Here is a 13527-nt window from a genome sequence, read left to right as displayed (position 1 = left end):
GTTCATAGGAAAATGGAATTAAAGATAAGTTTATTGTGGTACAAACAAGTTTGAAATCCATGAAGTTTTTCCATAATAAACATTTCCATGAACTTTTTGAAGATCCTGGTGTGTGTGTGTGTGTGTGGTGTGTGTGTGTGTGTGTGTATGTATTACACACTGCTATACTTCATTTGTAGGGTATGACGATAGCTCCTTTGTGCTTCATATTTGGTCAATATTAGTTTAACTAATTAAATTTTGTTACTAAGTGATCAGCCAGCGTAAACTGCCAAAAAATATGATGCCACGCATTTTAGAAGATGAAGGATTCTATATTCAGAGAAAGCCAGAAATATGTAAAAAGACCTGCAACAAGATGGAAAATCGCCTGCTTAAATTAGATGAGGCAAGTGCAAGAGCTAACAAACCACTCGATAATAGTGTATTATATTTGTTCAGTGAAATATTTAATTACTACATTTCTTAAATGTTTTTGATAGGGAAAGTATTGGTTTGAAGAGAATGGAGAAATAATGTCATTACCTTCACCTATTAGGCAGTCATGGAATTTCAGACTAAATCTAAACAAAGAATCTTTAAATCCAACACTAAAGACCATATACAGGAAGGTAACCAACAGTGTTTTACTTGTAACTATGATTAGAATTTTTGTACTATCAGTTACAACTTATCTTTTTGTGATGTTGATTTACCCTTTAAAGCTATTGTCTTGTATAATGGTAGAACTATAGTGAAATGTTAAATAGAAGTTAAAATTGTATTTTAACAAATATTGAATGACATGAAGAAATGCTCAAGACAATTTGTAAAGTGCAAAGAGCAGAATGCAAAAATATACATGATCCTAATTTTATAAAATAGATATCGAGTGAGTGAATGAATTAATAGTATTTGGGTTGTCATTTTACTTTCTACCACTATAGATTACTCTTACTTATTTGTTTTGTGTGTTTTACATAAAATAGGTACTCTGTGTTGTGTGGAGCAGTAGTTTGCTCATTTTTGTTGCTGTATAGAACTCCATTGTATAAAAATACAATTATATATCCTTTTTGCTTTTGAATGATATAAGTTGCATCCAGTTGTTGGCTATTACTAATAACACTACTAGGAAAGTTTTGAACATATATTCTGATAATTTTATGTATATCCTTTTGGCATGGAGTAATATCTCAGAAGTACTGTGTCATAGCTTTATTTGTGTTCAGTTCTACTATATGATGTTACTTTCCCAGAGTGGTTTATACCAAATTCAACAAATTAAACTAGTAGAGTATGAGAATTCCAGATGCTTTATATTCTTGCCAACACTTGGTATTGTCTGTTAATTTTTTAAAAAATTTATTTATTTATTTATTTGCTTGCTTGTTTATTTGAAAGGCAGAGTGACAAAGACAGAGAGAATCCATTCATTGATTCATTCCCCAAATGGCCACAACAGCCAGGTCTGGGCCAAGATTAAACCAGTAGCCGGGGACTCCATCCTTGTCCCCCACATGTGACAGGGGTCCATGTACTTGGACCATCATCTGCTGCCTTCTCAGGCATATTAGCAGGAAACTGGAGTGAAAGCAGAGCAGCTGAGGCTTGAATCAACATTCCAACATGGGATGCCAGCATATCAAGTGTAGCTTTACCTGCTGTATCACACTGCTGATGTCTTTTCTGCGTTGAAGTCATAACCACTCTGGTGGATATAAGAGGTATTTCAGGGCCAGTGCTGTGGCGTAGCAGGTAAAACATCTTCTTAGGAAAGAAAAGGGCTTATTTTGGCTCACAGTTGGGAGGTTCACAGTCCCAGGCTGGCAGCCATGTTGGTTGATCGCAAGGGGAGAAGGTAGCAGACAGGGAGCAATGGCCTTCATCTACTCTCTGTGCAGTCTGTCCTCCTCATGCAGAACTATTCAATCATGGTCTCCAGTCTATCAGCATAATCCAATCGAACCACTTTCCAAGGCCTTGTCTTCAGACACCATAATTAGATTAGGTTCCAGCCATAATCCATTAATACGAGAGTCTGGGGATTAAGACTTTTTAATTATTTCCAGACCATAACAGTATCTGATAACCAATATCTGGGCCATTTTAGGTTTGTTTTTATTATTTTTTTCTCTAGGTTTTGATCATTCAGTCCTAGCTTTTACTCTGATTTTTAAAAATGGTGTCCCATATGTTATATAAGAAAAGTTACAGAGACCCTGAGTATCAGGGTCCTGCCTTTGCTGCTGTCTCTGCCAGGTACTTTATTTAATATCTTCTGAAAAGTAAATATAGACATTATATGTGTCCCCAAGCTTGGATGTTTTTTGTACTTTTATCTGTGTGCTTTTGGTGTAATACCTCTATCTGGTTCATAAAGCTTACCTAATTCCCCTTAGTAACTGCTGCTTATAACTAGTCTGTCAGGGAGCTTATTGGCCCATAAAAGAATTCATCCCAGTATTGAACAGATCTAACTATTTATTGTTTTGTGTTGTTGGGTTAAAATTTGACTCCTCATAACTATTACTCATTTGACCTCATTTGGGCTTTGGAAAATTCATGAAATACTTCACTTCTTGACAGCTCTTCAAATTTTTGTACCCCATAGTAATTTTTACCTTTAATTTTTGCTTTCTAGTAGAAACTCACATTCTTTTATTGTTGTTAGATATTTCAAAATCTCAGTTACACTCTTTGTGGCTTCTGAGCACCATGGTCATCAGGTACTGAATAGGATAGGACCAGGGGCTTGTGCCACTCCAGTTGAGGCCCAGAGCAAGTAAGCAATGCAGTTACGTTTAACAAGACGCGCATCTCTAGTTTAGGAACTTTAATTACCAAAAGTTCTTTTGTAATTTGGTTGTTTAAAATTGAAACACTTTTTTCCTTTAATGTTTTTCTCTTGGTTAATGACCAGTTTATAAATTTACTACCAATTGACTAAATCCCTTGGGTGGAATCAAGAGGAAGTTTTCCCCTTTCAGCTGGTTCCCCCATAGAGAACAGACTTACCAGATATGGACTAAACAACAACAAGCTTTTTAGTGTTCCCCTGTCTCCCTGAAGAAGGGGAGGTTCCTAGCTCAGGAAGCAATAGGGAGGTAGAGATGAGGCACTATATTGGTGGCCTGCAGCCTTTAAGGAAGGAGTACTGCCATTACCATTCCAGGGTAGGGTGGGACAACAACTTTTTCAGTGTAACAGCAGATGTAATAGCAGTGGCACAGACTGAAGGGCCTTTCATTTTATACCAGCCTGATCCAGAGACAGCACTCCCTGCTCTTCCTTTTTTAGTTGGATGTGATCATGACTCTCACTGGAAGTTGCTAGGTATTCATGTTAACCTGCACATGATTAGTAGCCCACTAACTCCCAAATTACATCATATGCATATGCAAACATTTGTGATTACTTCAAAAGGGTGGAATAAAACATGGAAGAATGATTTTGCATGTAATCTGAGGCCTACAGACTTGAACTAATTTGGGGACAATCTGATACCCAAATAGAGACAGTGCAATGTACAAAGGGAGATGATCTCCTATTAATGCAGCATTTGCTTAGAGGACCCAGGTTCCTGAGGGGAATTTTTCATAAGAGCACCAATACATTCACTTAGAAACAAAATGTCTTAATAGGTAGGTAATTACCATTTAACTCTGGCCCATAGAGGCTTGTTCCATCATATGTCACCGAACTATTGTTGTAAACAATATTACATGTAAACAATATTACAATAATGTATTATTGTTGTAAACAATATGACATTATTACATTATTTTGTAATAATGTTCCTATAATGTCCTATAGGAAATGATTATTGGTCTAATAACTTGAAAGTCCAGCCTCTACCAGCACACAATAGTGAGGTAGATGACAAAAATTTACAGCAAGATGATCAAAATGCTGTTACATGTTTTATGAAATTAAGGGCCATAATTTCAAAGAATAAAGATCAAATCATTATTATTATTTCTTTTCTGTCTCTCTTGATTTTCCTTCCATTGACATGTTACTTTTATTTACAAAAAATTACTTGTAATTTCAAGAGAAATTTAATAAAATTAATATTTTGCACCCATATTTTTTAAAAGGCAATAAAATCTGACCTTGGAAGCACTTTCAGGAACAAAATGGAAGGTCAAAGGGAAATGTATCAACTGGATCTCAATATTGTGGGTTTGCAATTCAGTCATCATCCTCTCTTCAATCAAGAACAAGTATTATGTGCTAGGCTGCTTCAGCTTTATGAATGTTTTCAAGACAGGCAGCAACAGAATTTACCTCAGCTGCTTTATGAGAAGGTATGAATGGCTCTCATTATATTCTTACATCTGAACATTTACTATTGAAAGAGAAAGAAAATTACCATCATACTTTGAATATTTAACCAATTGAAACATTAGTTTAATTTTTATTTTTCTGGAAAGAAACTAAGGAGTTGCATGGGAAGGAAACAGCCTCAAACAAATCCTGCAAGATACCTAATACATACACATAAATAGGTTTCTAATCCATGGTGTTGTTGGTCTTATTACTCAAGGAAAATTGCCATGTGCCTGTATTTTGATAAAAATGTTAGGTATCTTGAACATATGAATTGTAAATAGTCCTGGTCTGAGGATGACTAATTTAGGTCATCACCTGATGATGTTATGAAGAGTCTAAAAAGTCTGAAGGGAAATCAAACTGATTATTTTTACAAACATAAATTAATTTAAACTCTGCTGAGTTTCTAATCCATGATAATTTTGTTAACTAATGTTCTCTCAGAAATATTTTTTTAAAACTTTATTTGACAAAGAGCAAGCCAGGTAGGCAGAACTTTTATTCTTTGTATCTCTCCCCAAATGACCACAAAAGCCAGGGCTGGGCCACAGCCAAAGTAAGGAGCAGAGAATACAACTCAGGTCTCCCACATGGGAAGCAGAAACCCAGTTACTTTTACCACTGCTTCCCAGGGTCTGCATTGGCAAGAAGCTGGAGTAAAGAGCCAGAGCTGAAATCAAATCTAGGTACTCTTGATGTAGGATGTGGGCATCTTAACCACTAGGCTAACCATCCATTCCCAGAGAGGTATTTTGATAAATCTCAGTCAACTAATAAATATATTTGAAAATAAATACCTAATGGCCGGCGCCGTGGCTCACTAGGCTAATCCTCCGCCTTGCGGCGCCGGCACACCGGGTTCTAGTCCTGGTCGGGGCACCGGATTCTGTCCCAGTTGCCCCTCTTCCAGGCCAGCTCTCTGCTGTGGCTGGGAGTGCAGTGGAGGATGGCCCAAGTACTTGGGCCCTGCACCCCATGAGAGACCAGGAGAAGCACCTGGCTCCTGCCATCCGATCAGCGCGGTGCGCCGGCCACAGCGCGCTGGCCGCAGCAGCCATTGGAGAGTGAACCAACGGCAAAGGAAGACCTTTCTGTCTCTCTCTTTCACTGTCCACTCTGCCTGTCAAAAAAAAAAAAAAATACATACCTAGTGAGATATTTAATTAAACATTAAATCCTGATGGAATCCTCAAGACATCTCAATAAGCTAGTCATAATTGCACCTTAATACCTACTTACTTTTAAAAATAGAACTATAAAACCACAGGGCAACTCCAGGATTGGTTAGTTTGGAGACTGAACAATATCACCAATAACCCTAGCCTTTTATTTCCTACTCTTCATTTTCAGCAAGTTGACTTGGTTAACCATATGATTGTTGCAGTTTACAACATTCTGACCAGACAAAAATGCAGCATAATGTTTCATTTTAAGAAACTTCCCTGGTTTCTACTCTGTCCCTCAGCAGATGTTCCCTCGTATTCCATTGACTAGAATTTTATCACATGATTATGCTCGTAACAGTCACTGGCAAAAAGAATGAAATTGTTACAAATAGCTAGACTAATCAGAGTTTATCTCTGAAGCATTTAGATTGAACAATTGAAAAATCCTGCCAACCAAGAAAAGTGATTGTTTGGGGTGACCATTATTTCCTGACAGGCCAAAAGTACAGACACCTCTCTATATATTCTTGGGATATATTTATTACATGTGTTTCTATGTATATGCATAGGTGTGTGTATTTTCTGGCCTTTTATTTAGAGTCTGTACTTGTAGGTTGGGTGAAGTTGGACTCTCACTCAGTTCTTTCCCCAAAAGATACCATGCTAATATCCAAACACCATTATTTTCCAACCAGTTTAAAATACTTTTGAGGGTAGGTATTGTGGCACAGTGCATGGGACTGCTGCTTGGATGCCCACATCTCAGAATGCTGATTTGAGTCCTGTCTATTCTACTTTACATCCAGCTGCCAGCTAACGTGCCTGGGAAGGCAGCAGGTAATGACCTACATACTTAGATCCCTGCCAACCATGTGAGAGACCCAGATAGGGTTCCAGACTCCTGGCTTCAGCCTGACCCAGCTCTGGCTATTATGGGTGTTTGCAGAGTGGATCAGAGGATGGAATATTCACTCCCTCTCTCCCTCTTCTTCTCCCTCTCCTACCCTCTCTTTCACCATCTTATGCTCTCTCTACCTCTCCTTCTGTCACCCTGTCTTTCTAATAAAAAAAAGATGGTTTATCCTAAACTAGCTACACAATTTATATAGGTTTAAGAACTTATTTCATTGAGATATTGCCTAGCCCTGCTCTGTTTTCATTATACTCCATTAATAAGTTATGATATATAGTAGGAAAAATACCTCCTCATTATTTTTCTTTTTAGAATGCTTTTAGGTATTCTTTTTAAAAAGATTTCTTTATTTATTTGAAAGGCAGAATTACAGAGAGGGAGGGGAGTGACAGAGAGATCTTCGATCTCTAGTTCACTCCCCAGATGGATGCAACAGCCAAGACTGAACCAGGTTAAAACCAGGAAGCTGGAACTCCATCTGGGTCTCTCATATGAGTGCTCAGGAGCCCAAGCACTTAGGCCATCTTCTGCTGCCTTCCCAGACACATGAGCAGGGAGCTGGACTGGTTGTAGAACAGCCAAGACTTTGATGCTCCTCGTATGGGTTGCAAGCACTGCATGCAGCAGGCTTAACCTGCTGCACCTCTCTCTCTCTCTCTCTGTCTCTCTCTCTAAAGATTTACTTACAGAAAAATCAGTTATAGAGAGGGAGAGGAGAAAAGAAGGTGCATGCTTTTATAGATTTATTCTTCTATATGTGTGGGGAGCAATCCGGACTGGACTAAGTTACTGAAATTAAGACTTATTCTATGCATCTGCTCTCCCACAACATGGCGTTGGGAGAGAAGTAAACAGCTTCCGCACAGCTGCCTCCAGTTCAACTAATAAACTGTAGGACTTGCTCCTGATTGGAGAGCAGCGTACTCGGCGTGTGGGCAGCCGAGTTGGGATTGGCGGAGGAGGACTATAAAGGAGGAGAGAGACGGCATGCACCAGGAACATCTAAGGGGAACATCTAGCTGAAGGAACACCTGTGCAGCCCCCGAGAAAGCCGGCCGGCGGTGTGCCGCTCCCCTGCGGAAGTGGGGAATGCGGCCAGGGGGAACTGCCCTTCCACGGAGGTGGAAGGGATAGTAGCCAACCCGGGAAGAACCAGCAGCAAACCCGGGGAGGGCCGAGCAGACGAAAGAACAGCGCAGGGTCCTGTGTCGTTCCTCCACGAAGAGGGGGAGCGACATATATGAACCTTAGAATTAGCTTGTCACCTCCTATTTTTAAAATCCTATTACTACCTTTAATGTGATTGTATTGTATTATATTAATTTTGAAAGAAATTTTATCTTTATAAATATTGGCTTTCCTCATTCAAGAATATAGAATGTCTTCCTGTTGTTTTAGGTCTTCTTTTGTGTTCCAATAAAAACTTGTTTCAATTGACTCTAGTCTCCAAGTTCCTACAAACTGCTTCTAACTGTGCTTGTGTATAATGGTATAATTTCTTCTAGTTTTATTTCCGTATGAATATTGTGGATGTTATGCTATTTTATACCTTCTGCAGTATATCTTGTTCTCTTGATTTTATTTTTATTTTCCTATGTTATTATTCCCTCATACTTTAATAGAGATGCATGTAGATAATTACTAATACAAGCATATAAATTTGGATTGATGATGGCAATGGATATGGATAAGGGCAGACAAACATCTTTTCTATGACCATGGGATTTTAGGTGAAAGCTAGGGTAGATTTCTCTGCTCAATATCCATCTTGATTTAATGCCATTTCTTTTTATCAATTGATAAACCAATTGGCAAGCATCCTCAAAGTATATTTATTGCTTACACAGATATAGTCTCTTTTCAATTTTTCCCCAAGGTGATTAAATGAAATATATTTTGGGAGACAAGATAATAATATGTGAAAAAGTTATACAGCTGTGCTTCCGCATATACCTAGATCTGCAGGTGAATTGGAGTAATAGTAACAGATGGGTGAAATGCAACAAAAGATGTCTTTTCTTTGTTATAGCTGAAAGCACTTAAAGATGCTACAAAATTAGCAAATGAAAATTTGGAAATAAACCAGCTGACTAGAGAATCTTTAGAAGATTATTATTGGCAGATAAGGTAAGTTTTGAACTATTTGCATATTCTATCTAATACAGTATAGTAAAGTAGATTGCCTGAATGTCCCTCCTAGTGAAAATAACTAAAAATTTCTGACAAAATGCAAAGCTTTATTGTTAAAGTGACGAAATGGTAAAGAATCTACAGAAGTCAGAAACAAAGTGATGCTAGTGTACTGCATTTGTGGGTTAAGCATTTCCTATGTTCATGTTCTAGCTGTCCCACTTCTGATCCAACTCCCTACTAAGTGCAGGAAGTGAATAATATGAAATTAAAATTTTAAAGGAAGAAGGTAGGTTCTGGGAAATGGAAGAGCAGCAGGAAGCACCAAGAATTCCACTCCTGCTCAGACAGCTGTACTGGCAGAATCTATCTGATGTGACTGTTCTGAGCTCTGGAAGCTATTGAAGGCTTGTAACATCCAGGTGAAGTCTTGGATGGTAAATTGCAGTCAATTTTGGTAAATTCCAACTCAGCACAGCAACAGCTTCCCATCTCCCACCCTTCAGCCCCATGGCAGGCATCTGTTCACATCCTGGATCAACTTGCATGCATTTTGTAGGAGCCAGGGTAGACAATAAAATACTGTGTCCTCCAAATATTGGGGACCTGGGATCTGATCACTGAGTGCTGCTTGTGGTTACAGAGGTCCAAAGAGGGGAGCTTTGTTCCTTTACTGCCACCCATTGTTGCAAGCCTTTCCTCCCTGGCTGAAGTCATTTCCAGGAGATTTAAAAGGCTGGTGCCCTGTTTCCCACACCTCTTCATTTTTCTCTTTTTCTCCTTTTGGGATCCAGATATTAAAGACCAAGACACTAAAAAGCAGCTGTATATATGAGGAAAATTATAAAGTGATAGTGTATACCTACCTAGGAAAAGGGACAGACTCAAAAACAACCTGTGAAGACCTCACATTTATATCTTATGGCATAGACAGCCTACAATTATGAGAATAAATAAATTAAAACAGTAATAAAAAGCATGAAACCTTGAGAGAAGGGAAACAATCCAATTTTCAGAGTTATCACATTATTAGATTAAAATGTTCAATTTTACAAAAAAAAAAAAACTAGAAAGGACACAAAGAAGTAAAGGTATACTCGACTCAAAGGAAAAATATAAATCAACAGAAACTGTCCTTGAAAATGACCTGATGGTAGGTCCACTAAACAAAGACTTTAAAACAACTGTTGTGGTGATGCTCAAAAAAAATAAATGAAAATGCAGAGCAAGACAAGGAAAACAGGTATGAACAAAATGGAAATATCAGTAAAGAGAAAATTAAAACAGAAAACAAAGAGAAATTATGGAACTAAAGAGTATAATAACTGAAATGAAAAATCACTATCGGGATTAAAAGGCAGATCTGAGCAGGCAGAAGAAAAGAATCAGTGAACTTAAAGATAGGATGATATAAATTATCTGGTTTGAGGAACAAAAAGGAAATAATTTGAAGAACAGCAAATAGAAGCTAAGGGATATGTGAGATACTGTCAATTGACTAATATACTCATTGTAGGAAATCCAGAAGGATTATATAGAAAGGTGCAAGAAAGAATATTCAAAGAAATAATGACTAAAAACTACCCAAATTTTATGAAGGATACGAATACAAACATTTCAGAAATTCAATTAACTTCAAGTAAAATTAACTCAGAGACCTGTTGCAGGACATGTTTTAACTAAATTTTTGAAGCCAAAGATACAAATAGTTTTGAAAACAACTAAAGAGAAGTGACTCTACACATACAAATGATTCTCAATATCAGCAGATTTGTCATCAGGAACTTTGGGAGGCCTGGAAGCAGTGGAACGATAGATTCAAAAAAAAAAAAAAAAAACCCTCCTAACCAAGAATCCTATATCTGGAAAATTTTTCCTTCAAAATGATGGAGACATTAAGACAATTCTAGATAAAAGTTGAGGGAATGTTACCACTAGATCTTCGTGCAAGACGCTCTCAAGGGAATCCTGCAGGCTGAAATGACACTAGAAGTAACCCAAAGTTATACGGCAAAATAAAGATCCCAGACAAAAGTGTCTGGGTCATTATAAATGCTGGTATTAATAGCAGTTTGTAATTCTACTTTTTGTTTTCTGCATGATTTAAGAATTACTAGTCTATGGGGAACAAACAATTTAAAAAGGGGCAATTTGTGATATCAACAACTGAAAGGGGTAGAGACAGAGTTATAAAGGAACAAGGTTTTTATGTTATTAATATTTAGTTATGGAATCCAAGTGATTAAAATGAAAAGAAATAATAAGACAGAGATTTCATATGCAGGTAAAATGGAAAAAAATAAAGTAGGAGGAGTTCAGAAGTATTAATGCAATACATTCCCCTATGCCACTTTTAATGGTTTGCAGTTCCACCATTTTTTGATCTATCATTATTGTTGTAGTAATACAAAACAACTATATGACTTAGAAAGAAAAAAGGACTTCTCCTTACTAAAGAACATATTACGGACTTGGAAACAGATAAAATCCCTTCGACAACAGCAAGGGTTTACAAGCACACCAATAAAGTTACAGTTTCAGAGGTGAGTGGTTGCTCTGTTTACTCTTAATAGTCTCTTGGGGATCTACACATTAGTAACTGGGAATTCACAGTAACTGAGGGAAAAGTCTAGAAGCTTGAAAACTATTCCATAGTCAATAAAGGAATTCCATCTTGAATATATATACAATTTTTACAACTTAATAAAAAGACAACCTGATTAAAAAATGGGCAAAGGGTTTGAACAGACACTCCAGTAAAGGTGTATTGGTGACAAGTGAATATTGAAAAGATGCTCAATATAATATCATGTCAATAGAGAAATGTAGATTAAAACCACAGTGAAATAGTACCACACACCTATTAGAATGGCTAAGATTCAAACCAGAAGAAGAGAGAGAGAGAGAAATGAAAGAAAGAAGGAAAGGAAAGAAAGGGATGGAGGGGAGAAGAGAGGAAGGAAAGAAGGAAGAAAGGAAGCCTGGATAGAAGGAAGGAAGGAATTAAATTTTGGATAGGATGCTGAGCAACAGAAACTTTGATTCATTTCTGGTGAGAATGCAGCATGGTAGAGCCACTTTGGAACAGTTTGACTCTTTCTTTCTCTTTCTTTTCAACTTTTATTTAATAAATATAAATTTCCAAAGTACAACTTTTGAATTATAGTGGCTTTTCCACCTATAACCTCCTTCCCACCCGCAACCATCCCATCTCCCACTCCCTCTCCCATACCATTCTTCATCAAGATTCATTTTCAATTATCTTTATATATTGAAGATCAACTTAGTATATACTAAGTAAAGATTTCAACAGACTGCACCCACACAGACATACAAAGTATAGTGTACTGTTTGAGTAGTAGTTTTATCATTAATTTGCATAGTACACATTAAGAACAGAGGTCCTACATGGGGAGTAGATGCATAGTGACTCCTATTGTTGATTTAACAATTGACACTCTTATTTATGATGTTAGAGGCTCTTGGCATGAGCTACCAAGGCTATGGAAATCTCTTGAGTTCACCAACTCTGATCCTATTTAGACAGGGCCATAGTCAAAGTGGAAGTTCTCTCCTCCCTTCAGAGAAAGGTATCTCCTTTGATGGCCCATTCTTTCTGCTGGGATCTCACAGAGATCTTTCATTTAGGTCGTTTTTTTGCCACAGTGTCTTGGCTTTCCATGCCTGAGAAACTCTCATGGGCTTTTTAGCCAGATCTGAATGCCTTAAGGGTTGATTCTGAGGCCAGAGTGCTGTTTAGGGCATTTGCCATTCTATGAGTCTGCTGTGTACCCTGCTTCCCATGTAGGATCATTCTCTCATTTTTAATTCTATCAATTATTACTTGCAGACACTGGTTTTATTTATGTAATCCCTTTGACACTTAATCCTACCTTCTTGATCAATTATGAATTTAAACTGATCACTTTAACAAGTAAGATGGCATTGGTACATGCCACTTTGATGGGATTGAATTGGAATCCCTGGCATGTTTCTAGCTCTACCATTAGGTGTAAGTCCGAGTGAGCATGTGCCAAACTGTACATCTCTTCCCTCTCTTATTTCAACTCTTATATTTAACAGGGATCACTTTTCAGTTAATTTTAAATGCCTAAGAATAATTGTGTGTTAATTAAAGAGTTCAACCAATGGTATTAAGTAGAACAAAAAATACTAAAAGGAATAAAATAGTAAGTTGTTCCTCGACAGTCAGGACAAGGGCTGATCAAGACATTATTTCTCATAGTGTCCATTTCACTTCAACAGGTTTCCTTTTAGGTGCTCAGTTAGTTGTCACCAATCAGGGAAAACATATGATATTTGTCCCTTTGAGACTGGCTTATCTCACTCAGCATGATGTTTTTCAGATTCCTCCATTTTGTTGCAAAAGACCGGATTTCATTTTTTTTTTACTGCTGTATAGTATTCTATAGAATACATATCCCATAATTTCTTTATCCAGTCTTCTGTTGATGGGCATTTAGGCTTTTTCCATGACTTGGCTATTGTGAATTGAGCTGCAATAAACATTGAGGTACAGACATCTCTTTTATTTGCCAATTTAATTTCCTTTGGGTAAATGCCAAGAAGTGGAATGGCTGGGTTGTATGGTAGGGCTATATTAAGGCTTCTGAGCAATCTCCAAAGTGACTTACAAAGTGGCTTGACCAGTTTGCATTCCCTCCAAAAGTGGATTAATGTTCCTTTCCCCCACATCCTCACCAGCATCTGTTGTTGGTAGATTTCTGTATGTGAGCCATTCTAACCGGGGTGAGGTGAAACCTCATTGTGGTTTTGATTTGCATTTCCCTGATTGCTAGTGATCCTGAACATTTTTTCATGTGCCTGTTGGCCATTTGGATTTCCTGTTTTGAAAAATGTCTATTGAGGTCCCTGGCCCATCTCTTAAGTGGGTTGTTTTGTTGTTGTGGAGTTTCTTGATCTCTTTGTAGTTATTCTGGTTATCAACCCTTTATCTGTTGCATAATTTGCAAATACTTTTTC

The 13527-nt window shown here is 37.5% G+C and overlaps 1 protein-coding gene across 10 annotated transcripts in view; it reads left to right on the top strand.

The window, feature by feature from the left end:
• The window catches only part of CC2D2B (coiled-coil and C2 domain containing 2B), a 120274-nt gene that overhangs the window by 31919 nt on the left and 74828 nt on the right, over window positions 1-13527 (top strand). For all 10 annotated transcript variants that reach the window (XR_007910852.2, XM_051823119.2, XM_051823120.2 and 7 more), the window contains 5 exons: window positions 252-388; window positions 483-611; window positions 4080-4289; window positions 8423-8520; window positions 10926-11066. Coding sequence is in view for 9 of the 10 variants with exons in the window: in XM_051823119.2 (XP_051679079.1) it covers window positions 252-388; window positions 483-611; window positions 4080-4289; window positions 8423-8520; window positions 10926-11066 (715 nt within the window). In the remaining variant the exon portion in view is untranslated. The remainder of the gene's footprint in view (window positions 1-251; window positions 389-482; window positions 612-4079; window positions 4290-8422; window positions 8521-10925; window positions 11067-13527) is intronic.

Source organism: Oryctolagus cuniculus, chromosome 15 (assembly GCF_964237555.1).
Source record: "Oryctolagus cuniculus chromosome 15, mOryCun1.1, whole genome shotgun sequence".
Classification (NCBI taxonomy): domain Eukaryota; kingdom Metazoa; phylum Chordata; class Mammalia; order Lagomorpha; family Leporidae; genus Oryctolagus; species Oryctolagus cuniculus.
The sequence above is the reverse complement of the archived record's forward strand: the minus strand, read 5'-3'. Positions and strand labels throughout refer to the sequence as shown.